Below are 22,630 nucleotides of genomic sequence, written 5' to 3'. Positions count from 1 at the left end.
TTAAAAAATGGAAAGTGAAGAAGCAATCAATTTCTAGTGAAAAAATCTTGAGCCTTCTCAGACTCCTGAAATAATATCTCTTAGACCTGATCCCACGAATGAGCTGAAACCAAGAGTCAGATGCTTAAACGACTGAGCCACCCAGGTGCCCCTAAAAAATGTTTTTTTTGGGGGGGGGGGGCGCCTGGGTGGTTCAAGTGGTTAAGCAGCTCCCTTTGGCTCAGGTCATGATCCTGGAGACCCAGGATCGAGTCCCGTAGCGGGCTCCCAGCTCCTCGGGGAGTCTGCTTCTCCCTTTGACCTTCTCTTCTCTCGTGCTCTCTCTCACTCTCTCTCAAATAAATAAATAAAATCCGAAATGCCTTTTAAAAAGAATGTGTCTTTTTAAAGTAGGTTCCACGTCAACGTGGAGCTTGAACTCATAACCCCAAGATCAAGAGTCACAGGGTCCACCTACTGAGCTAGCTGGGCCCACCACATGCTACTATTTTTCCAAGAGTTGAGAAAGCCTAGTATGCGCATAGATTTCCTTTTTCTAGATAGTCTCTGGAAGCAAGAACGGGAAACCAGATGACATTAGCTGCCTTCAGGGAGATGACAGTAGTGGCTTATAGAGGGACAGTTCACCGCATGGGTCAGTATCACCACCTCGTGCCCATTTATAACTGTAATGCATATTTAATATGAAAACTGTTATAAAAAGCAAACCTCAACACATCCGTATGGAATTATCTGGAAAAGGGGAGCTGCAGGCCACAAGGTCTTGAGAAACCAAAGCAGAAAGAAAAATATTTCAGGCCTTTCACAATGTGGCCTGACACACATCCTGTCTCAGTAGAAACGCCTCAGTAGGGGCACCTGGGTGGCGCAGCGGGTTAACCGTTGGACACTTTGTTTCGGCTCAGGTGGTGATATCAGGGTCTTGATCTCAGGATCGTGAGATCAAAGCCCCGTGCTGGGTTCCACACACATGGAGTCTACTTGAAATTCTCTCTCCCTCTCCCTCTGCCCCTCTCGCTCGTGCTCTAACACATACATCTCGAGGGGGAGAAAAGCAAAATTAATCATTTCCTTTAAAAAAAAAAAAAAAGAAACACTTTGGAAAACACCAGATTAACAAGAATATAAAATGTTTATTAAGTACATTGTTTGCATATCTGTCCACTAAGCGTCTGACTTAAAGAACCCCATTAACTATTTCTGTGAGTCCCCCGAGGTAGCCAGCATGACAATGCCCAGTCAGAGCTTAGAGCTAAGGCCCAGAGAGGGAGAGCCATTTGCCTGAAGTCACACAGGGAGGAAAGCGTGAACCCGGAAGGCTTATCTACCTGGTGCAGGGCCCCTCCAAGCCCTGCATTCTTTGTTGATCTCTATGCGAGTAGCTCCCACGAGCCTTCTGTGCTCCAGGCACTGGCCTGCTAGCTGGGGATTTGGTGGAAGCAAAGGTCAGAGATATGTCTGCCTTCCTCTGCAGCATCCTGCTCCAGCTGCAAAGCCCAGGACAGCAAACACCGGCTGAAGAAGGGCCCAAGGAACACGGCCTCCAGCAGAGAAAATATGAGTTTATTACCAGCTAGTGGAAATGCCGGGCCCTAACTAAGGCTGGGAGTGGGGAGGCCAGAAGATTGGATTCAAGGGCCTGATTAGGTCCTTGCTTGTCCTGGGTCCCTCAGGGGCCTGCACCAGGATCATAACCATGGAGGGTGTGACAGTTTGAAGGCTTGCGTCCCCTCAAAATTCTCACATTGAAATCCCAATGCCTGATATGACGGTATCAGGAGGTGGGCCTCTGGCAGGTGCTAAATCATGATGGTGTCCTTGGGCTTAAGTGTCCTTATAAGAGGGACTCCAGTGAGATCCCCAGCGTCCCCCGCCCCCCCGACCCTGTAGGGACCCAGCCAGAAGGTGTTGGCTGTGAAACAAGAAGAGGGCCTTCACCAAAATGTGACCGTGCTGGCACCTTGGTTTTGGACTTCCCAACCTCCAGAACTGTGAGAAATAAATTTCTGTTTATAAGCCATCCCATCCGTAAGACTGCTACAGCAACCCAAGGGAGTAAGACAGAAGGAAAGTCCATTCACAGACGTGGCGGCTCCGGTCAGGAGTAAGGCACTGGGAACGGTGAGGCAGGCCTCTCCTTGTCAGGTTCCTCTGGGACCCGGAAGGCCCTCTGGGTGGGCGCCTGCTCCGGTCCCCCGAGAGCCACTGCTAGGCTTCAGCACACATTGAACACTGAGGCAGCCTGGCCTTGGTATTTCTCCTGGACTGTCTTGAGAATGGGTATGAGGTTCTGGAAGGTGGGGCGGAATGAGGCCTCCGCCTCCCAGCAGTTCTTCATGAGGAGATAGATCTGGGCAGGAAAGAAAGTGGGTCTGCGGGGGCTGCTCTCTCTGCGGTCTGATGGCAGGAAGGTGAAAAGTGGGTGGGGGGGTTCCTCACCTCACAAGGACATCTCTCCGGCCGGGGCAGCCTCTCCCCGCGTTCCAGCAGCTCAGTGAGCCTCAGCACCGTCATCTGCCCCTGGGTGAGGCCTATGAGCTCCATGAATTTCTACACAGAGACAAAAGCAGCTCTTTTCAGGGGGCGGGGCCAGCTAAACAGCCGTCAGAAGCTGCCGGCTCAGCAGTCCCCGCCTGCCTCCACCAGGATGTGGTGCCCAGGTTCAGATTTATGACCTCATCTCTCTGGGCTTCAGTTTACTCATCTGTAAAATGGGGCAATAACATCTACCACTGGGTTATGTGGAAGGTAGGTAACTAACACTCATGGAGTAAGTCGGAGGTGGGGGGGGTTGCTGTTAAGCCTCTCAGCAAACTGTTTTCATCGGTCCAGAATCCTTTGCCCACCCCTCTGACCATGGACTTTGGGAATAAACTCCGAGCACAGCCTTGGTTCCTCCCCCAGCCCAGGCCTGGCCAATAACCATGGTTGGGGGGGCCAAGCTGGGCCAATCAGAAAGCCCTCAATGATGCGGGTGGGGAGGAGACCCTTTGGTCCCCTCAGCTGGGAGGCTGCACCTGCAGAGCTAGGGGGCCACTGCTGCCACAACGGAGCAGGGGGTGGGGGGGGATGGGGGGGCTTCCTGAGAGATGCCTCCTCGGAGAGCAGCTGAGCGGAGATGGGAGAAAAATGGGTCTCCTGAGGACAGCTGAGGATCTAAGTCAAGCTGTGCCTCCCCGGCTGCAAACGCCTGAATAAGCTGTTTCTATTTGGGTTTCTGTCACAATCAGAGCCCCCTGACGCGGCAAGGGGGCCCGTTTTACACAGTGGGACTGTGAGGCCCACGTGGCTTAAGTGCTCCCTACAGTGGGCGAGCTGGGAATTCAATGCCTTCCTTTCCAGCGCCTCTGGTATGGGGTGGGGCTGAGGGCCTGGCTCTCACCGAGGGGGGGCTCTGGCTGGAGTCACAGTAGGTCAGCAGCTCGTACATGGTGACCCCGAAGGACCAGACATCGGAGGCATAGTAGAACTTACACTCCTTCAGGCACTCTGGGGCATACCTGGGGGCGGGGGAATGGGGGGTCACTCATGCTTCTGGCCAGACCAGGTGGGAGTCTTACCTGGGGCTTAGGGGCTCTCTGGTCCCAGTCAGGGCCCCACCCTTGTGGGGGGGAGCAGTTTCACTGAGACCAGGCCCTGTCGCCTGAGACCCCGGCATCTATCTCCTTCACCCTGTCTGCTCCAGGTACCCCTGACCCCCCACTCCAGCGGGTTCCTGTCCGGTCACCAGAATACGGGGCTGTCCCCATCCTCGCGCACGCGGTAGTACTCATGGCCTTCGGGCACAGCCTTGGCTAGGCCAAAGTCCCCGATTTTGACCAGCCTGTCGTTGTCCAGCAGCACGTTGCGGGCGGCCAGGTCTCGGTGCACGTAGTGCTGTGTGTGGAGGTAGGCCATGCCCTGGGGGAAGGGCGAGTCAGGGTCAATGGCCGGGGGCAGAGCCCGAGGCGTGCCAGACCGGATGGGAAGGGGCTGCGGAGTGGGGCGGGACTGCTGGGACCACGCCAGCGCGGGCAGGGTGGGAGGCGGCAGCCGCAGAAGGGAGCAGGGCCGGCAGCTGGGGCGGGGACAGGTGAGCGGGCGGTGTGGGGCCACCGGGGCCGGGGCCACAGAGGAGGGAGCCGGGCTCCGGGTCCTGGGGCCAGCGGGCCCACCTCACAGATCTGCTGGGCGAAGAGCAGCAGCTGCGCCAGCCCCACGCTGTGCCGGGGCAGGTAGTCTCGCAGGCTTCCCAGAGGCACATACTCCATGACCAGCGGTACCGACTTCTCTCCTGAAGCAAGGCAGGGTGTGGCCCGTGCAGGCGACGGGCGACGGAGACAGGGGCTGGGCGCCCGCGTTCCGAGCGCCGCAGCTTCGCCCTCCCCAGCGTGGGGCCCTGACTCGCCCACACTAGGTCCAGCCCTCAGGCGGGCCAGCCTATCCTAAAAACCCCGGTGAGGGGGCCGCTGAGTCCCTCTCACCCATCGCGCCCCGCAGAGGGCCAAAGTGGGAAAGAGGCAGCCCCGGGCCGCAGCCACCCCTGCCCGCGTTCTCCAGCTGGAGGCTCCAGCCAGCGGCTCCAATGGGCCCCGGGCCCCGCCGGCCCCGCCCACCTGCGTCCTCGCAGCAGCCCTTGTACTTGACAATGTGCTTGTGGTACAGCGTGCGCAGGATGTCGATCTCCCGCCGCCAGCTGGTGCGGAGCTGGGGGTCGCAGTTCGCCTTGAGGGCCTTCACGGCCACCATCTCGCCGGTGCCGTCGTTCGTGGGGTCGTAGCAGTACAGACTGACCTTGCCGAAATGGCCCTGGCCCGGGAAGGCGCAGGCGGGTCGGCCCTGCCCCGGCTCCCCAGGCCCCACCCCCTGGCTGGGTGCGCTTGGAAAATCCCAGGCCCCACCTCCTCTGTGGGGGCCGGGACTCGGACTCCCTTGAGGCGGGGGTGGGGTGTGTGTGTGTGTGTGTTTTCTAGGCCAGGCCCCACCCATATTTCCAGAACTAACCTCAGGCCCGCCCCAGCCCCCTGAGCCCCTCACCTCGCCCAGATCTCGGATCTTTTTCAAATAGCGCTTGTGGAACACGGTGGGGTCTGACGCAGGTGAGTCAGGGTTCACAGCCAAGACGTCAGCAAGATCTAGAAGAGCCGCGGTGGATGTCACTGGACTCCTGCCTCTTCCCGGACAGGCCCACCCTCGGAGGCACAGAAAGGGGGCCACCGCTCTGCCAGTATCCTATCTCAAACATAAGGAAACTTTTTTTTTTTTTTTTTTGCAACGGTTGGAAAATTCTACCTCGTGTCCAAAATGCAGAAGTGGCTGCATCCTAGGACACTCGGGAAGGTCTCACATAGGGTAAAGGGTGTTTCAAGATGAGAGAAAACGAAAGCCAGAAAGCTGCAAGCGCCCGATCTGTCCAAGGAAGCCGTGGTTCTCCCCACAAAAACCATTAAGGCAAGCACAGGTGTCCGCACACCCGGAAGTGAGTCAGACACTGTCACACCTGACAGGGGTTATAGGGTAGAAACCTCAGGGGCCCGGGGTCAGCACCAGCAGGGATCCCAGAAATGGGGTGGGGCTCACTCTGGGGCTGCAGCTGAGTGAGGTCCCGCAGGATGGTGCGGAAGGAGGGCCGCTGAGCTGGTTCATAGGTCAGGCACTGGCTGGTGAGTATGGCCAGCTCCGGGCAGGAGGGCTGAGGAAGCTGGTGCTGCTTCTGGTAGAAGCACTCTTTCTGCCAGGAAGGGGACCCATGGGAGTCAGTAACCCCCGCCCATCCCCTGCCCCCAAACCCCTTTTCCAAAAGACAGTCAAGCCCCCAGAGCATGCTGGGTCCTTGTTCCGTCATTCCCATTTTACAGATGATGCCACTGTGGCTTGGTGGAGGGAAGCAGACTTGGACACCACTGCAGAGCCTGGGCTGAATCCCAAGTCCAGCTGACTCTGCAGAGCTCGGGAACAGCCGGCACGAGGCCCTTCCTGCCCTGCCTCCTCTTCACTCTGACTCCAGGAAGCTCCAACCGCAATCTGATGCCTCAGGGCCTTTGTACCTGCCGTGACCTCTGCCTAGGTTGCACTTCCAAGCCTGGGTCACTGCAACATTTCTGTACTTGGATTGAAACCTCCTCTGGGAAGCCTTGCTTGACCCCTCAGCTGTTTCAGGGAGGTCCTCTGGTCCTCCCTCACCCCCACAGCCTAGGGCTTCTCCCATGACGGCCTTGGTTGCTCTGCTTAAAATTGAAGCATGTCACTTACTTGCTGTGTGTCACAACAACCTGATGAGGTAGAGACTGTCAGCCCCAGCTGACAATCAGATGGAGCCCCAGAGAGATGAGGCCACATATATATGCCAGGCCACATAGCCAGAGGGGAGGCAGCCCAGGACCCTGAACGTGCCCTCTAGACTCCTTGGAGGTACCAATCCCCTGTGTGGGAAGGGCCCAGAGATGCCCCAGACATACCTCGGAGGGGCCACGGCCCTGCAGAGGGGCCTCCCCATCGAAGCAGATCTCCAGGAGGGTGGCACCAAAGCCCCATTTATCGGCCGCAGTGGTCAGACTGTTGGCTCCGCCAGAGAGGCACTCAGGGGCTGTCCAGGGGATCCGCTCCACCCGCTCTGGGGGCCAGGGTCAGAGGTCAGCGAGGATGGAAAAAGAGTTGGGGGGAAGCCTATCCCTGAACCCAAGCCAGCCCAGGTCCTCACCCTCCCTGGAAAGGGCACCCAGGCCCACACCGGGGTCGCTCAGCTTGATGAAGGGGCTGGTGCCCTCTGTCAGCCCCAGCCGTGCCAGCAGGATATTCCGGCCACACACATTACCATGAATCAGGCTCTTGTCTTCCTGTGGGGGTGTGAAAAGAGGGTGTGACCACTGGGGGGGGGTGCTACAGATGCTGCCCCCACTCCCATCCCATGTGGTCTCCACAGGGACAGACCACGTGAAGAAAATAACCATGGTTAAACAAAACAAAACAAAAGCCATCATGGGGATACAAGTACATCATTGGCACTGGATACCCAGTAGGTCCGTCCTGTCTTCCCAGAGCTGGTGGTCAAAGCTCGTGGTCAGGTCCAACTGCTGTCCTCCAACCATGCCAGGCATGGTCCTGCCCCAGGGCCTTTGCACTGGCTGTTCCCGCTGCCTAGAAAGCACTTCCTGAAGTGCCCCCCCCCCCCTTCCTCACCTCCGGGTCACCGTAGCATCTATTTTAAACTCCACCTCTTCCCTCGCCTGTAGCAACTGCTTATCTCCCAGCCTGCTACTCTCCCACGGTTGTCACTGCTTTCTAAAATACTGTGTAAAGTAGTTAATCATTTGTTTGCCCCTCCCAACTAAAATACCTGCTCCCTAAAGACAGAGACTTTGGTTTTGTTCTCTACTGTGTCCTCAGGGTCTAGGACAGAGCCTGGCACACAGAGGTGCTCTGGAAACTGGGGTGACTGCACCAGGAGGAGCTGGGACCAATGCCAAGAGAGAGTGACAGAGTTGCTGAGCTCAGGCCCCCATGGGACATAGAAGGTTGAGGCATTCTTCTCTTGGGGGAGATGGGAGTCACAGGGATGTGTGAGCAAAAGAGGCTCATGGAAAGACCTCCTAGGGCCAGTGTGTACATGACCGCCCCGGCGCGCCCCACCAACCCAGGCCCCGCCCATAGGCCACGCACCAGGTAGCTGAGGGCACTGGCCAGCTGCTGGGCCACCACCACCTTCCAGGCCACAGGCACGTGGCCCTTCTCTCGCCGCAGCCACACGTCCAGGGGCCCGTGCTCCACGTACTCTGCCACCATGATGTCTGCAAAGTCCCAGCCACTGCACAGGCCGCCCACCTGCCTCCCCACTCCTGGACACGGTGGGGGCAGGACATGGGGGCTGGGACCGTGGGTAGGGAAGGTGCTGGGGCAGAAATGCTGGGGGCGACCGACGAGTGACTGTGGGGCGAGAGGAGATGCAGGAGGGAGGGTAGGCCATGTGGGTGCAGGGTGAGGCAGAGGTGAATGCTGGCATCTCAGTCCGGGGTGGGGGTGGGGGGCGGGCAAAGCTGCCATGTAAAGGACAAAGGGGAGGATGGGACTGGGGACCTGGGGGCAGGTGGAGACAAGTGGAGGCATGGAACATGGGGCTGGGGCTTAAGTGATGAGAGGATACCACGGGCTTGGGGTGCTCATGGGGTGTCGACCAGTGTTAGAAGGAAAGCAAGAGAGACAGACACATGGGGTTGAGGATCTGGGGGCTACTGGCTGGACAAGGACTTCTGAGGTACATGCAGGGTAAGTGCAGGGGTGGGGGTAGAGCAGGGACTGAGATCTGGGAGGACTAGGGCGCCCCACAACACTGGCACCCACACGGTGGGGTCAGAGGGTAGACAGAGGCTGGGTGGCAGACGGAGCTAGGGATCAGGGTGCAGCCAGGCATCGAGGTGAAACTAAGAGTCCAGGTGTAGTCGGGGACTGTTGGGAAATAGTCTGTGGCTGGGGCACAGGTCGAAGGTCAAGTAGTCACAGATCGAGGTGTGTAGTCAGGGATCCCAGTACAGGTCAAGGTGGAGCACAGAGTTAAGGGTAAGGAGGACACAGGCTTGAGGGTCAGGGTCCAACCCAGGGAGCGGGCATAGGCGGGGGGTGGCCTGCTGACGACACGAGAGGGCATGTGGGGCTCACTCACTCTCAGAGCCATGCACGCAGATGCCGTGTACAAAGGCCAGGTGCACGTGGGAGACCTGGCTCATGAGACTGGCTGTCTCGTAGAAGGCCTGTGGGGACAGGGCAGGTCAGGCAGCCACAGACCCTGACCCCCACACCTCTCCCCATGGCCCCCTGGCTAGGCTCACTCACCAGGGCGATGTCGTGGTGACTGGGGTCCAGCACCTTGAGTATCACTCGGAGCTCTTGCCCACAGTCCCCACTGGGCGTAGGGGGTTCCTCACTGTCTGCCGTGTCCTCCTTGGGGCCTCTGCCTCCCACTCGTAAGATGCCCTCGTACACGTTGGTCCTCGTGCCTTGGCCCAAGTGGGACAGCTGAGGGAACAGGGCACGGGGCAGCTCCATGACCAGCACCTAGGGTTGCCCTCCGCAGCACCCCCCGGCCCCAGGGAGCTCCGACCCCACACACCTGGGTGATGTCATCCTGGCTGATCCGGTGGAAGCTGAGCTGGCTGAGGTTGGGCGGAGCGGTGCTGGCCCGAGACCCCCGCATGATGATGAGGTTGGAGATCTCTGGAGGGTCGAGGTGCCGTCACGGAGGGCTGGCCTGGGTTGGGGATGGGGACCCCAACGCCCACCCTCACCCCGTCCAGGGCCCCCCATATCGTACCTCCGGGCCGTGGCAGGCAACAGCGGCGCAGGGCGAAGCAGTCATCCCCAGCCCGCAGGCAGCAACCCTGCAGGGCGGCTCGCAGCTCCCGCACGCTGGGGAAGGACCGGTCCCAGCCCTCCAGTGTGAAGACCCCGGCCTGCAGCTCAATGGGGAATTTGCGCAGGTGCACGTGCTGTTTGCCTGGGGCCTGCGGTGGGGGCCAGGGGGCAGGGCAGTGAGCAGGGGTCCAGACCAGAAGCGCATCCAGCCCCGGCCCAGGACCCCTGCCCCAGGCTCACTTGCTCTCTCTGCGCCACCGTGAGGATGAGGCGGTTGAGGTGGCTGGTGCTCCAGTGGATGAGGTAGAGGCCATCCTCGGGCCGCAGCTTGGCCAGCACAAATGGCTCCCTATGGGGGGACCAGGGGGCCGCGGTCAGAGAATCTGGGGGGTACCATGGGGCACATGCCAGGCAACAGGGATACAGAGAATCTGCCCGTAGGGGAGCACTCCCGGCTGGGACAAATGTCGGCACTTCTGTGTGGATGTGGAGTCTGAGCGCATCCAGAAATACCCACGGGATGAAAGAGGTAGTGGGACAGGCACCCGCGTGTGGGGCGACGGTCAGGCAGCACCTCCGACATGGTAACACGTGCCCAGAGACAGGAGACATCGATCAGATACCGGAGGGCACATGCCCAGCCAGCCACTCAGACACAGGGTGGGTAGCCTGCCACACATGTACAGACGATACCAATCGCAACCCCTGCGACAGGGCGCATAAGGGGCCACAACATCCCAGACCCAGAGGGGACGACCGCCAGGAACACAGATGGGCAGGACCCATGACACTGCCACCCGGGTCCAGACACACCGCCCCCGCCCCGGACACTGGGGCTTCCATTCTATTGTTGACCCAACATCCACGTCTCCCCAGAACTCCCGTGTGGAAATCAAGCGCGACAGCTCGAGGAAGCAGAGCCTCTGGGGGCTGAGTAGGTCGCCAGTGTGGAAAGCCCATGGATAGGATTCGTGCCCTTTTATGAAGAGGACCGCAGAGAGCGCTCCTGCCCCTTCCCCCATGTGAGGACCCAGCCAGAAGCTGGCTGTCTGTGCACCCGTGCGGGAGGCTTCTCCGCCAAACACTGGACCTGCCCACGCCTTGCACTGAGACTTTCAGCCTCCAGAACTGTGAGAAATCGATGTCCGCTGTTTTGGCATCACCCGGTCACCGGGACCGTTACAGCCGCCTGAACGCACGAGGATGCCCGTGGATGGGGCCCAGAGACCCCTGTCAGGTGACACACACCAGGCAGTGACCTTGTGCCACCTCGGCCCTCAAGAGGCGGAATGGCCCCTCCACCCTCCTCCAGTGTAGAGAGGAGGCTCCCAGGGGTCGGACCTCTTAAAACATCTTAACGGCCAGTCCCGCTGTCACAGGTAGGCTGGGGGACAGCCACGCACAGGTATGATGACCACATGAGCTCAGAGTCACAGCCCCGTGACCCAGCGGCACACAGAAGGACCCCTGATGGCCAGACACTGCACAGTTTCCGCCCCGCGAGTCTGTAGAGAACCGCAGGGACCGCCAGTGACCAAGACAGACACACGCCTGCAGGGATGTGAATGCTCACGCGAACGTGTGAATGGCCGCCAGCATCTGCGCAACACACGGCTCCACGAAAATCACCAGCCCATCGCGCCGCGCAACACCAGGCAAGGACAACTGGGCAGGCGACCGTGCAGCACAGCTGCACGCCGGGCGGGCTGTTCGACCTGCAGACGTGCGCGCTGACTATCCCAAACCCGGTCCCTTGTGCCACATGTCCACACCACTGCAGGCGCCCCCTCTCCCCCACACCGCTGGCGTGCCCAATCTGCACGCATGTACACACGACCGCACGCACTCCCACACGTGCACGCTCATGGGTGAACACGTGCGCACTAACATGAACGCAAAGACGTGAATACACACAAACACGCACGTGCCTCATTCAAGCCTCACCATGAGCTCTAGGCAGCCACCACCTGGCTGTGTCACCCATGTGCCCTTCCTCCTCCTGCCTGCTCCGCCCGCCCCTCCCCTGCTCCCTCCACTCCTCCCCCAGCTCCCCCCACTGCCCCACCCACACTCACAGCAGGGGTCCGTGGATCCCGTCCTGGATGCTCATCACCAGCCGTGGCGGAGCCACCTCGTGGCACAGGTAGTGGCTCGAGTCTGCGGTCAGGCGGAAATAGCCATCCACCAGTGACACCAAGGACAGGGCCATGGCCCGGGAAGGCAGGGTCAGCTCCTGCAGGCCAAGGGTGGGACAGGGTGGGGACAGGACATCAGCCAGGCATCCAGCCCACAGGAGCCCCCACCCCTGCCAGGCCCCCACCCTGGGCCCCACCAGGCTCTTGTTGTCCTGACAGTGGACGCTGACGTGGCATTCCTTCAGCACCACGTGTGTGATGTCCTGGAAGTCACAGAAGTAGGTCCACAGCGCTTCCTGAGGCCTGTCTGCTGGCTGGTCGCCCGCTGCTGGGGCCTTGGTTCTCTTCCCAAATGGGCCAGCATGGGGATTCCTGCTGCTGCCATCGCCTCTGGGACCCTGGAAAGCCAGCACGCAGGGCAGGTGCGTGACGCAGGGCTATACCCGTTCAGTCTCCCGCACATTCTCCCTGCAGAGAAGCGGGAGCTGGAGGGACCGGGGATGCTCCTGAGGCAGCCGCACTCGAGTCTGTGTCACAGACTGGATGATGGGGACCCTCCCCCTAGAGAGCTGCACGCCAGAGGCCAGAACCTCAGGGAGGAAGAGAGGAAGAGCCAGGCCCTCTCACCCTCAAATACCAGACAGGGGTTCCTCAGAGGCCCCCAGGGGGGAGACACAGACAGAGGACATTCCCCAAAAAACCACCCCGGGGGATAAATAGACATCCCAGAGCCACACGGGGAAAGGGTTCCCTGCAGCCACCCTCAGAGGCCAAGGCCAAGGCTGAGCAGGAGTACCAGCCCCAGCCCGACCTGGACCACTAGACGGAAGAGGCACCCTGCTCACCTCTGCCCGCACCGGCCGCCACTGGATGCCACCTGTGCCCGTCACCAGCACCTCGTGAGTGGGTGGTCCGGTGGCCAACTCCGGCCCAGGCTCTGGGGGAGCCTGCCCGGCGTCCCGGAGGTAGTAAGGCTCCCCCACGGCCTGGGCCAGTAGCTCCAGGTGGCACACGGGCAGGCGCTCCGTGCCAAAGCGGGGTGCCAGCTGCTCGAGTGTGGCCAGGTATTTGACCATGATGACCTGCTGCGAGATGTGGCCCGGCTGGAAGGCCCGCACGAACCTGCGGAAGATGTTCCGCAGGCGCAGTCGGGTCAGCGCATTGTGCCGCCGGATCTGCAGCCGGAAGGAGCGAGGGATGCAGTCCTTGAAGCTGGGTGGGGGGCAACCAGGAAGGGCTGGTCAGGAGTCCGGGGTTGCCGGCCAAGCTGGCCCTCATATTCCAAGTTCAGATCCCCAAGAAACAGGCTTTGCTGCCTCCTGCCTCTGGGCCTTTGTATATGCTTTTCCCTCGACCTAGAATGCTTTGCCAACGTATTCCACATCAGGATAAAGCTGACTCAACCTTCAGGTCTTAGCAGAAATGTCACCTCCCCGCCAGGAAGCGTTCTCTGCTGTCCAGGCTAGAGAGGGTATATCCTCTGGGTTTCCCAGCACTGTGGACTTTACTGTCCCAGCCAGAGTCTTCCAGAGTTATAAAACAACAGGGACAGAAAGATATGTGCTTTAAGAGGGACTACTGGTTCTCCAAGAGCCATGTCTCCCACTGCCTCCTCCAGGCAGTCTACCCTGATTACCAGGGCCCTCACAGCAATGGCCATGCCCACAGCTGGCTCCCAGCTCCCCACACTCCTGGGACCTTCCTTCCCTAGAATCTAAGGAATTCTCCAAGCTCGCTCTGCTTCAGCCACACATCCTCCAATGCATCAGGCGGGCCTCAGGATCTTTGCAGCGGCCTCTTTGTCCTCTAAACAGAGAGTTATCTGTCCTCTCTGTCTAGAATGCTCTCCCAGACACTCGCAAGCCTCCTGCCTTCACTTCCTTTGCACCTTAGAATTTGAATGCTACATTCTCTGAGGGAGTCCCGGACCCTCCAAGCTGAAATCCTACACCTCTCCCTCTCGCTCCTTCTTCCTCCTTCCCTGCTGAAATTTCCCCTCGGCATTTATCACTGTCGGAAACACCAGACCTCCCCCTTTTGTATTTTGTTTACTGATGCCTCCTTCACCAGATGTGCTCTCAGGAGGGGAGTGACTGCTGTCTGACTTGGTCACTTTGTGGCCTCAATACCCAGAATGAACGCTGGTACCACAGCAGGTACTAGATAAGTGCTGAATGAACACACGGCAGTAGGCGAGGTCTCTTGCGGCTCCCAGATACCCGTTCCCGCCGCATTCCCAGACACCTGATCTTCTTGGCCACCTTCTCCAGGGGGACGCCACGGCACAGGGCAAGGTGGCACAGGTGCAGAAAGGCCATGCCCAGACTCTCGTTCTTAAAATGGTGGATCTCCTCCTCGCTGGACAGCTCCCACAGCGATGCTACGTCATTCACAAACTCATGCTTGCCCTGGGGGTTGGGGCAGGAGGGTTGGGGGACAGATTGGGCAGAAAGGGAGGCATAAGAGCCTGTTTACTCCCCAGCTTCTGTCCACTCTGGGGATGGGAGGGGACCCCTGTTTTCAGGAAAGGCCAAATACACAGCATGTGTGCCTCCTCTGTCCAACCTCGGCCCGCAGTGAACGTCACGAATTGACCACAGCCCCCTTTCCCAGGCAATCCTTTGTTCCAGAACCCTTCGGTCCAGGCAGCCAAAGGATCCCAGGTGGCATGAGTTGAAATCTATTAGCCTTAGTGAATTGGGGCGAGGTTGGGGGGGATCCTCAATGGCACCAAAGTCCCTCACGAACAGTCCCACCTCCCCAGCCCTACATGCACCTGCTCAAAGAGGTACTCAAAGGAGGCCGGGTCCAGTAGTTGCATGCCCTGCTCTGCCTGTTCAGAGGAAGACTTGGGCCCTGGAGGCCCACAGCGGTACACAGCCGGCTCCTGGGGGTTTGTGCCATGCCAGTTCCGGAAATAAAACCTGCAAGACAGGATGGAGAGGTCACAGCTGGGACCTAGCATGGACTCAGATGCAGCTCCAGGAAGGCGCGGTGCAGGGGAGCAAGGGGACAGAACCAAAGGGGACAAGACTCCCAAAGGCCCATCACCCACCTCATGCGGAAGTACAGTGTCAGGCTCATGTCTCTGGGGATCTCCAAGACATGGTTTGGGGGCAGCCAGACTTGGGCCTGGGCATCGAAGAGAGCGAAGAGATTGAGGCAGGATGGAGTGATGCCTGGAACAGGGGAGAAAGAGGGTCAGGGGGCAGCATCTGCTGCCAGCTGCTTTGTGGACCCTCACACCTGATGTTTCCCATCACAGGCCCTCCCTCCCTGGGCCTCCTTCTGCCCACAGAGGACAATACAATATGGTGACCGAGCTGTGGCTTCAGAGACTACATTTCCCATCCTCCTTTGCAGCTGGGATGGGGCCACAGGACCAGTTTCTGGCCAATGGGATGCTGGCGAAAGGGATACGCAGATTTCTAGGCCTGGAAATAAACTCTTACCATCTCCTCTGGCTCAGGGATGGTAGAGACCCCTTGTGCCAAGCTACGAGACAGAAGCGAATCATCTGACCTGCACTGGATTTTGGGTAAACCTTCATTGTCTTGACCCAGGGAAATTTGGGGGGCTGCTTGTTACTACAGCAAGAACCTACCCTTGACCGACCGGCCCAACCGCTGGCACGTCGCCTGGTCTCCGAGCTCCAGCCCTGCAGGGACACCCAACCACCTCCCGGATGTCTCCTCCTGGACATGAAGCCCCCTTAGATGTGCCATGTTCCAAAGGGACCTCATGCCAGGTCCCCAAGCCCGCCTCTTTTCTGGCTGGTTCTTTTAAACTAGGACTTGGTCCTTGTCCTCAACTTTGCCTGTAATCCACATCAGATGGGTCACAAGACCTGCTCTTTCCATATCCTCCATCTCTGGGATCCTTCGGATCCAGAGCCCAGCCCTAACCCCAGACTCCAGACTCGTGGCCATTCCCTGCCCCGGCCACCCAAGACATCCTTTTATACATATCACTTGAAACTGTTATCTAAGACAATCTGTTGAGAATAATTTATCATCACCAAAGTACAGCCACAAGACAGAAAACTTGCCTCTGCCTATATCCACCTCTTCTCCCCCAAGAGTTAACCACACTCCTGGGACACCTGGGTGGCTCAGCCGGTTAAGCTGCTGCCTTCGGCTCAGGTCATGATCCCAGGGTCCTGAGACCGAGTCCTGCATTGGGCTCCTTGTTCGACAGGAAGCCTGCTTCTCTCTCTGCCTCTGCCTGCCTCTCTGCCTGCTTGTGTGCTCTCTCTCCCTCTCTGACAAATAAATAAATAAAATCTTAAAAAAAAAAAAAAAAGGGTTGGGACGCCTGGGTGACTCAGTGGGTTAAGCCGCTGCCTTCGGCTCAGGTCATGATCCCAGGGTCCTGGGATTGAGTCCCGCATCAGGCTCCTTGCTCGGCAGGGAACCTGCTTCTCTCTCTGCCTCTGCCTGCCTCTCTGCCTGCTTGTGTGTACTCGCTTGCTCTCTCTCTCTCTCTGGCAAATAAATAAAATCTTCAAAAAAAAAAAAAAAGGGTTAACCACACTCCTGAACTAGAGTTTATCATTCCCGTATCCTCTATGACCTAGTCTCAAATGTTATAAACTATAAATGCAGTATTACACTATAGGTGTCCTTCTACAATTTACTTCTTCATGTTATAACAGGTTTTTGTTTTGTTTTGTTTTTTAAAGATTTTATTTATTTATTCATGAGAGAGAGAGAGAGAGAGGCAGAGGCAGAGAAAGAAGCAGACTCCCCAAGGAGCAGGGAGCCCAATGCAGGACTCGATCCCAGGACCCTGGGATCATGACCCAAGCCAAAGGCAGATGCTTAACCATCTGAACCACCCAGGCGCCCAATCACAACAGCTTTTAAAACCTCACACATGGGGCACCTGGGTGGCTCAGTGGGATAAAGCCTCTGCCTTCAGCTCAGGTCTTGATCTCAGGGTCCTGGGATCAAGCCCCACATCGGGCTCTCTGCTCAGCAGGGAGCCTGCCTCCCCCTCTCTCTCTGCCTGCCTCTCTGCCTACTTGTGATTTCTGTCAAATAAATAAATAAAATCTCTTAAAACAAAAAACAAAAAACCTCACACAACGGGCGCCTGGCTAGTTCAGTCAGTAGAACTCTTGATCTTGGGGTCACGAGTTCAAGCCCCATGTTAGGTGTAGAGATTACTTTAAAAAATAAATTAAAGGGCACCTGGGTGGTTCAGTGGTTAAAGCCTCTGCCTTCGGCTCAGGTCATGATCCCAGGCTCCTGGGATCGAGTCCTGCATAGGGCTCTCTGCTCAGCAGGGAGCCTGCCTCCTCCTATCTTTCTCTGCCTGCCTCTCTGCCTACTTGTGATCTGTCAAATTAAAAAAAAAATCTTAAAAAATAAATTAAAGGGGTGCCTGGGTGGCTCAGTGGGTTAAAGCCTCTGCCTTCAGCTCAGGTCATGATCCCAGGGTCCTGGGATGGAGTCCAGCATCGGGCTCTCTGCTTCCCTTCCTCTCTCTCTGCCTGCCTCTCTGCCTACTTGTGACCTCTGTCTGTCAAATAAATAAATAAAATCTTTAAAAAAATTAAATTAAATTAAGAAAAAACTTCACATATGATTAGGTGTAACTTTGGTTAAATTTCCTTTTTCCTGATTGTATAGCTTTCCGGCCTTCAACCTTAGTTTGTGTCCTCTCCCGTACAGGATACCCTGAGATGGTCTCCTATTATGAAGCTGCTCCAAACATTCTGGTATGTGTCTCCTAGAACACATGAGCTGAGCGTCTGTACCAGGCCTATCTAGAAGTGGAACTATGCGGCCCCAAGGAACAATGTTGGATGATACCAATGGCTTTCCAAAGTTGCTGGGTCCAAGTATACTCACTGCCTCTCACAGGAGGATGCCTCCTTGAGAGACAACTTCCCGGGGCGCCTGGGTGGCTCAGTGGGTTGGGCCACTGCCTTCGGCTCAGGTCATGATCCCAGGACCTGGGTTCAAGCCCCACATCGGGCTTTCTGCTCAGCAGGGAGCCTGCTTCCTCCTCTCTCTCTGCCTGCCTCTCTGCCTACTTGTGATTTCTCTCTGTCAAATAAATAAATAAAATCTTTAAAAAAAAAAAAAAAAAGAGAGAGACAACTTCCTAAAGAACCAATCTAACTATTTCACTCTCTGGCTTAAAAACTTCCATGGTTCCCCATTGCCCCCATAAGAAAGCCCAACCCCCTCAGCACTGACTAACCATGACCTGGGCAGGGAGTGTCTGGGGGGGCTTAGTCGGTTACATGTCTGACTCTCCATTTAGGCTCAGGTCATGATCTCAGGCGTGTAAGATGGAGCCCCAAGTCGGACTTCACGTTCAGCGGGGAGTCCGCATGGGATTCTCCTCCCTCGCCTTCTGCCCCTCCCCCGCCTCCCTAAAATAAATCAATCTTAAAAATAATAATAACTATGACCTGGAGTCTGACAATACGATCCACTTTCAAGTCCTACTTCCCTTTTCAAATTCTTGAAAGCGACACTCATTACTCTTAAGATCTTTTGCTTCCTCACACATATCAAGCTGTCTGGGAGCTTTTCACACGCTGTTTCTTCTGCTGGGCATGTGTCTCACCACCCAACACACCTGTCGGAGCTCATGAAGGATCAGCCACCCATGGGAAAGTACGAAGGGTGGCAGAAATCCACCATGAGGCCCCCATCTGGTTGTGGCAAAGGGCATCAGAGAGGACTTCCTGGAGGAAGGGGCATATAAGCAAGGTCCAATTGGACAGACCTTCTCCTCCTCAGGAGGAAGACAGGATACTTCTGGTGCCTCTGCTATGGGCTCTCTCAGGCATTCCGCAGTTCCTTACTGCTCTCAGGAGAAAGTGTAAACTCTCAACGCCTCCCTCTGGCATTTAAGGCAATGTAAGATCTGGCCCTGGCTGACCTCTCCCCCGTTATCTCCTCCTGGAGGTCACTGCCACCCTGGTCTCCTGGCTCCCACCCTCACCTGCCACAGTCTATTCCCCGCACAGCAGCCAGAGAGCCCCCGTGACGCCTGAGTCCAGTCACGCCCCTCCTTTGCGCCCAGTCCTCTGTGGCTCCCACCTCACTTGTAGTCAAGAGTAACATACCCACGGGGCGCCTGGATGGTTCAATGGGTTAAAGCCTTTGCCTTCGGCTCAGGTCATGATCCCAGGGTCCTGGGATTGAGCCGCACATTGGGCTCTCTGCTCTGCAGGGAGCCTGCTTCCTCTTCTCTCTCTCTGCCTGCCTCTCTGCCTACTTGTGATCTCTGTCAAATAAACAAATAAAATCTCAAAAAAAAAAAAAAAAGAGTCACATACCCTGTCAAGCGAGCCAGCCAGGTACTCCTCTCCTGAATTTTTAATTTTTCTCCATCATCTATCTCTGTTCTCCTACAGTTTTTGTTTTTTTTTTTTTAAGATTTTATTTATTTCTTTGAGAGAGAGAGAGCGAGAGCAAACGAGCATAATTGGGGTGGGGGGAGGGAGAGGGAGAAGCTGGCTTCTCCCCAGCAGGGAGCCTGGTGCCGGGCTTGATCTCAGGACCCCAAGATTGTGAGCTGAGCCAAAGGCAGGCGCTTAACTAACTGAGCCATCCAGGTGCCCCTTCCACACAGTTTTCTTATTCATTGAGTTTCTTGCTGATTTTCCTTCTTATCAGCTCTAAGAAGACAGTGATTTGGGGCTGGCACAATGTAGTTGCTCACTTAATGTCTGCTGAATGAACGGGCAGACAGATGGACAGACGGATGGGCCCAGCTACCTTGAGCACCTCCACCCCTGCCACAGGGCTGATGCCCCAGACTCACCGACTTTTTGTGCAATGTGGATGCAGACCTCCTCTGCGGTCAGTGTGGCCTCGCTGAAGGTGACCCAGGGGTCCCCGCCGCCAGGGCCAGCCCAGTGCAGAAGGACCTTCAGGCCTCCCCTGGTGGCCATGGGCTGAGCTCCATTGCCATCAGGCCTGCTGTCCCTGGTGGTGGCACCCCAGTGGCACAGAGACATGCTTTTGACAGCTGGCTTGGCTAGAAAGAGATAGGCCATGAGCCCCCAAACATTAGGCCTGAGGGGAAAATTCTAGAACCCCCTCACTGTGTGACTTTAGGCATCCAATTCCCCTCCCTGAGCCTGTTTCTACATCTGTTTGATGGAGTTGGGGTACACGTTCACACCTGTTAGATCTGCCATGAACAATGAACCCCTTTATTGGACAAACTTGCATTAATATAAAAACCTGCTTTGCACCCCCCTTCCCCAAATCACCAGGCAGGCAGGTCAGACAGACCAGGGACGAATCTTGGCTCTCTCCGTGTCAACTCAGGCAAATCACTTAGCCACATCGGGCCTCAGTTTTCCCATCGGAAAATGAAGATGCAGAGAGCATTGCCATGAAAAGAAGGTTGTGACATCCCCACAGCACCTAGCCCTTAATGCAGGCATGAAAAAATAACAAAATATGACAAAAACAAAAATAAAATCATTATTATTGATTTCATCGTCCTGATGATCTCTCTTTAGCAGGCCAAGATTCATGCGTCCCACACCTACCCGCACGAGTGACCCCACGCCCTGCGGACTCCCCCCAGCCTAGGAGGGGTTGTTTCCAGTCTCCCCTCAGTCCAGCTGGGGGACTCCTCGAGAGCCAGGCCCAGGGTCAGGCCGCCAAGTCCTCCAGTTTAAGATAAACAGTGACGGGAAGAAGAGTGTCGTCGTAGCACAGTGTCCGATTCCTCGGGAATCAGCTCCTCTCTGAGCCCGTTTCCTCGTCTGGAAAAGGGGCACAGAGCAGTGTTTCCCCCAGAGCGATGCCGGGAGGATTCAGTGAGATGCGGGAGGGGAAGCGCTCAGCTCAGGGCTCGGTGTGCGGTCCATACTCGATAAATGTTCGCTATTACTATATGTTAACGTTTGAGAAAATATGGATGGGGTTTCGGGGGGTGCCCATTTCCTTCGTCCTCGTCCCCACTGAGTGCAGACCAGCTTTGCCGATGCGGTAGGAGTGACGTCTGCACCCAGGAGACCCGCACCGCCCCCCCAACACCACCCCCAAAACCTCACTGGCTGGGGCAGGAGCCGCGATGCGCACCCACCAGGCATCGACTGGTCACGAGGCAGCGGGTGTTTCCGTCCACCCTCCGCCACGCGCAGCCTCCCGCCGCGCCTCCCACCGCACCTCCCGCCGGCCGCTGCCCTCCAGGGGACCTCCCGGAGGTTCCAGGCTCACCCTTTCCCCCCGGACTCTGGCTCGAACCCGGGACCCCGCCCCGCTTTGCGGGCAGCTACCGCCAAATCGCCGCCGAGACGCCGCCTCCCATTGGCCGCCTGAAATGGGCATATTCATTGGCTGCTGTTGTGACCCGTCGCACGTAGCCATTGGTCCTTTCGTTGCAATAGCGGCGCTTCTATTGGCCTTCACCCTCACCTATTTTTTTTTACCCTCAACCGCGATTGGCTGGGATGGCACCATGGCGTCAGTGATTGGCTGCTGGAGGGAGGAGATGCGGAAGCGCTGGCTGGTATGCGGGGTTCGACAGTGCAGGCGTTCAAACGGCGTGGATTTCTTACGCGGGCTGTTGGCCCAAGTGAGGCTTTCGGAACTGGCGTAAACTTCTTGTCCTCATTTTGGCGATCAAGGCTACAGCCAGCCGCCCTTCCGTCTTCCAGGCCCCTGCCGTGTGACTCCATTCCATCTTGCCTCGCTTCCCTCGTCTCCGCCGGGCCAGCTGCACCTGGCTGGACCGAGACACCCCCTCACGCACGCCCGGGCGGTGTCTCCAGCCCGCCTATTCACATCCTCCGCCTGATCACCTCCAGCCCCGTTCTCTGAGGCTGTCAAAGTAGCAGCTTGGAAGTCCCCCTGACCGGAGTTCTAACCAACACACAGCGGCAAGTCGCTGTCATTTACCGAGAAGGCTATGCGCTGACTGTTCTCATGCAGTATCTCATTTGATCAAGGCAGCAGTCCTCTGGGGGCTTGTGTTGTCCCCATTTCTCCGAGCAAGAAACGGAGGCACAGAGAGGCGACAACGACGCCCTCCTTGACCTCACTCATCTGAGCTCTCTTCTCGACCAGCCTTCGACCTAGGCCTGAGCCTATCTTCTGCCTGCTTGGTCCTATCCGAGTAAAGAATCCTTTTATTTTATTTATTTTTTTATTTATTTATTTGACAGAGAGAAATCACAAGTAGGCAGAGAGGCAGGCAGAGAGAGAGGAGGAAGCAGGCTCCCTGCTGAGCAGAAAGCCCGATGCGGGGCTCGAACCCAGGACCTGGGATCATGACCTGAGCCGAAGGCAGCGGCTTAACCCACTGAGCCACCCAGGCGCCCCAAGAATCCTTTTAAGTCATCCCCCATCTTTTGTATCTGATTCAGTTCCTCCCAGCTGGTTGCCACAGAAAATTGGAGAGTTGTCTGGTGCGGAAAACCCACATACTGGGTATCAGAAGTGTTGCAAGTAGAGAAAGTTTTCCTTTACCATGCACTAAAGAAAGATTTCCCAGGCTTCACCTGTGGGCCCAGTTTTAAAGAACAGTAATAAACCCACTACCCAGGCCAAGAAATAAACCCTCAGCCCTCCCCAGAAGCTCCTTGATCTAAACCAACAATCCCATCTTTCTGTCTCTTCCCCTGCTGTATTTTTCTCTGCAGTCCTTATGACATTTCTCTGGAAGTTTCTGTGAGCACTGATTTTAACGCCTGTCTTCCACTTTAAAATGTCAGCTCCACAAGGGAGGGGTCTGTGTGGTTCTCCACTATATGCTCGGCATCTGGAATTATGCCTGGCACCCAGGAGATGCCTTAAAGATGTGGGGCGGGGGATGGTGGTGAATGATCTAGGGAGCCCTCTGGGCCTGAGCGGCTGTCCTGCTTGCTGTGGAAAGCCTGACCATGGCCTTCCGGCCTCAGCTTCCTCTCTGCCCCTGAGAGCGCAGCAGCAGGAAGTCGAAGTTGCCAGATTCTTCAACAGGCAGCTGGGTGAAGTGAGGCAGCCTCTACAGAGCACGGGCTGAGCCTGGCACTGGTGTCCAGCATCCCAGGGGGACAGGAAGTGGCAGGTGGCTATGATGACTGATAATAATAATGATGCTAATAACCCCAGTAATAAGAAGATAATTCCGGCTCACACTGTCCCAGACTGCATGTGCTTAGAATTCACCAAGCTCTTTCAGTTTCTCTTAAAGTGGGACCAGCA

The 22,630-nt window shown here is 56.9% G+C and overlaps 1 protein-coding gene across 11 annotated transcripts; it reads right to left on the bottom strand.

The window, feature by feature from the left end:
- Positions 1 to 1,113: 1,113 nt before the first annotated feature.
- TYK2 (tyrosine kinase 2) lies at positions 1,114 to 20,754 on the bottom strand. Of its 11 annotated transcripts, none has more exons than XM_047702816.1 (26): positions 20,663 to 20,754; positions 19,987 to 20,205; positions 19,724 to 19,864; positions 19,248 to 19,463; positions 14,515 to 14,638; positions 14,236 to 14,383; positions 13,704 to 13,867; positions 12,305 to 12,671; positions 11,657 to 11,857; positions 11,400 to 11,557; positions 9,565 to 9,673; positions 9,284 to 9,473; positions 9,083 to 9,186; positions 8,806 to 8,988; positions 8,636 to 8,723; positions 7,639 to 7,766; positions 6,680 to 6,815; positions 6,438 to 6,592; positions 5,560 to 5,710; positions 5,017 to 5,114; positions 4,596 to 4,788; positions 4,155 to 4,273; positions 3,728 to 3,900; positions 3,383 to 3,500; positions 2,440 to 2,550; positions 1,114 to 2,350 (listed from the first exon to the last, which is right to left on the bottom strand). In XM_047702816.1, exons 3-26 carry the CDS (start codon positions 19,776 to 19,778, stop codon positions 2,216 to 2,218), a joined length of 3,624 nt encoding a protein of 1,207 aa, XP_047558772.1. In that variant the 5' UTR covers positions 19,779 to 19,864; positions 19,987 to 20,205; positions 20,663 to 20,754; the 3' UTR covers positions 1,114 to 2,215. The 11 variants fall into 11 exon arrangements, with proteins under 11 accessions (XP_047558772.1, XP_047558762.1, XP_047558782.1 ...); XM_047702806.1 differs by having other exon boundaries at positions 19,987 to 20,332; positions 20,663 to 20,747; XM_047702826.1 differs by lacking the exon at positions 20,663 to 20,754 and adding an exon at positions 20,529 to 20,652.
- Positions 20,755 to 22,630: the final 1,876 nt, after the last annotated feature.

This window comes from Lutra lutra, chromosome 1 (genome assembly GCF_902655055.1).
Source record: "Lutra lutra chromosome 1, mLutLut1.2, whole genome shotgun sequence".
In the NCBI taxonomy this organism is placed as follows: Eukaryota; Metazoa; Chordata; class Mammalia; order Carnivora; family Mustelidae; genus Lutra; species Lutra lutra.
Note: the sequence above shows the minus strand (reverse complement) of the source record. Positions and strands in the feature narration are given on the sequence as shown.

Coding starts and splice junctions, on each gene's coding strand:
- TYK2 (XM_047702816.1), bottom strand. CDS start 19,778: ATGTGGCTAAGTGATTTGCCTGAGTTGACACGGAGAGAGCCAAGATTC. Junction 13,868..14,235: donor TTGAGTACCTCTTTGAGCAG/GTGCATGTAGGG, acceptor CCCAACCCCCAG/GGCAAGCATGAGTTTGTGAA. Junction 2,351..2,439: donor CGGAGAGATGTCCTTGTGAG/GTGAGGAACCCC, acceptor TTTCCTGCCCAG/ATCTATCTCCTCATGAAGAA.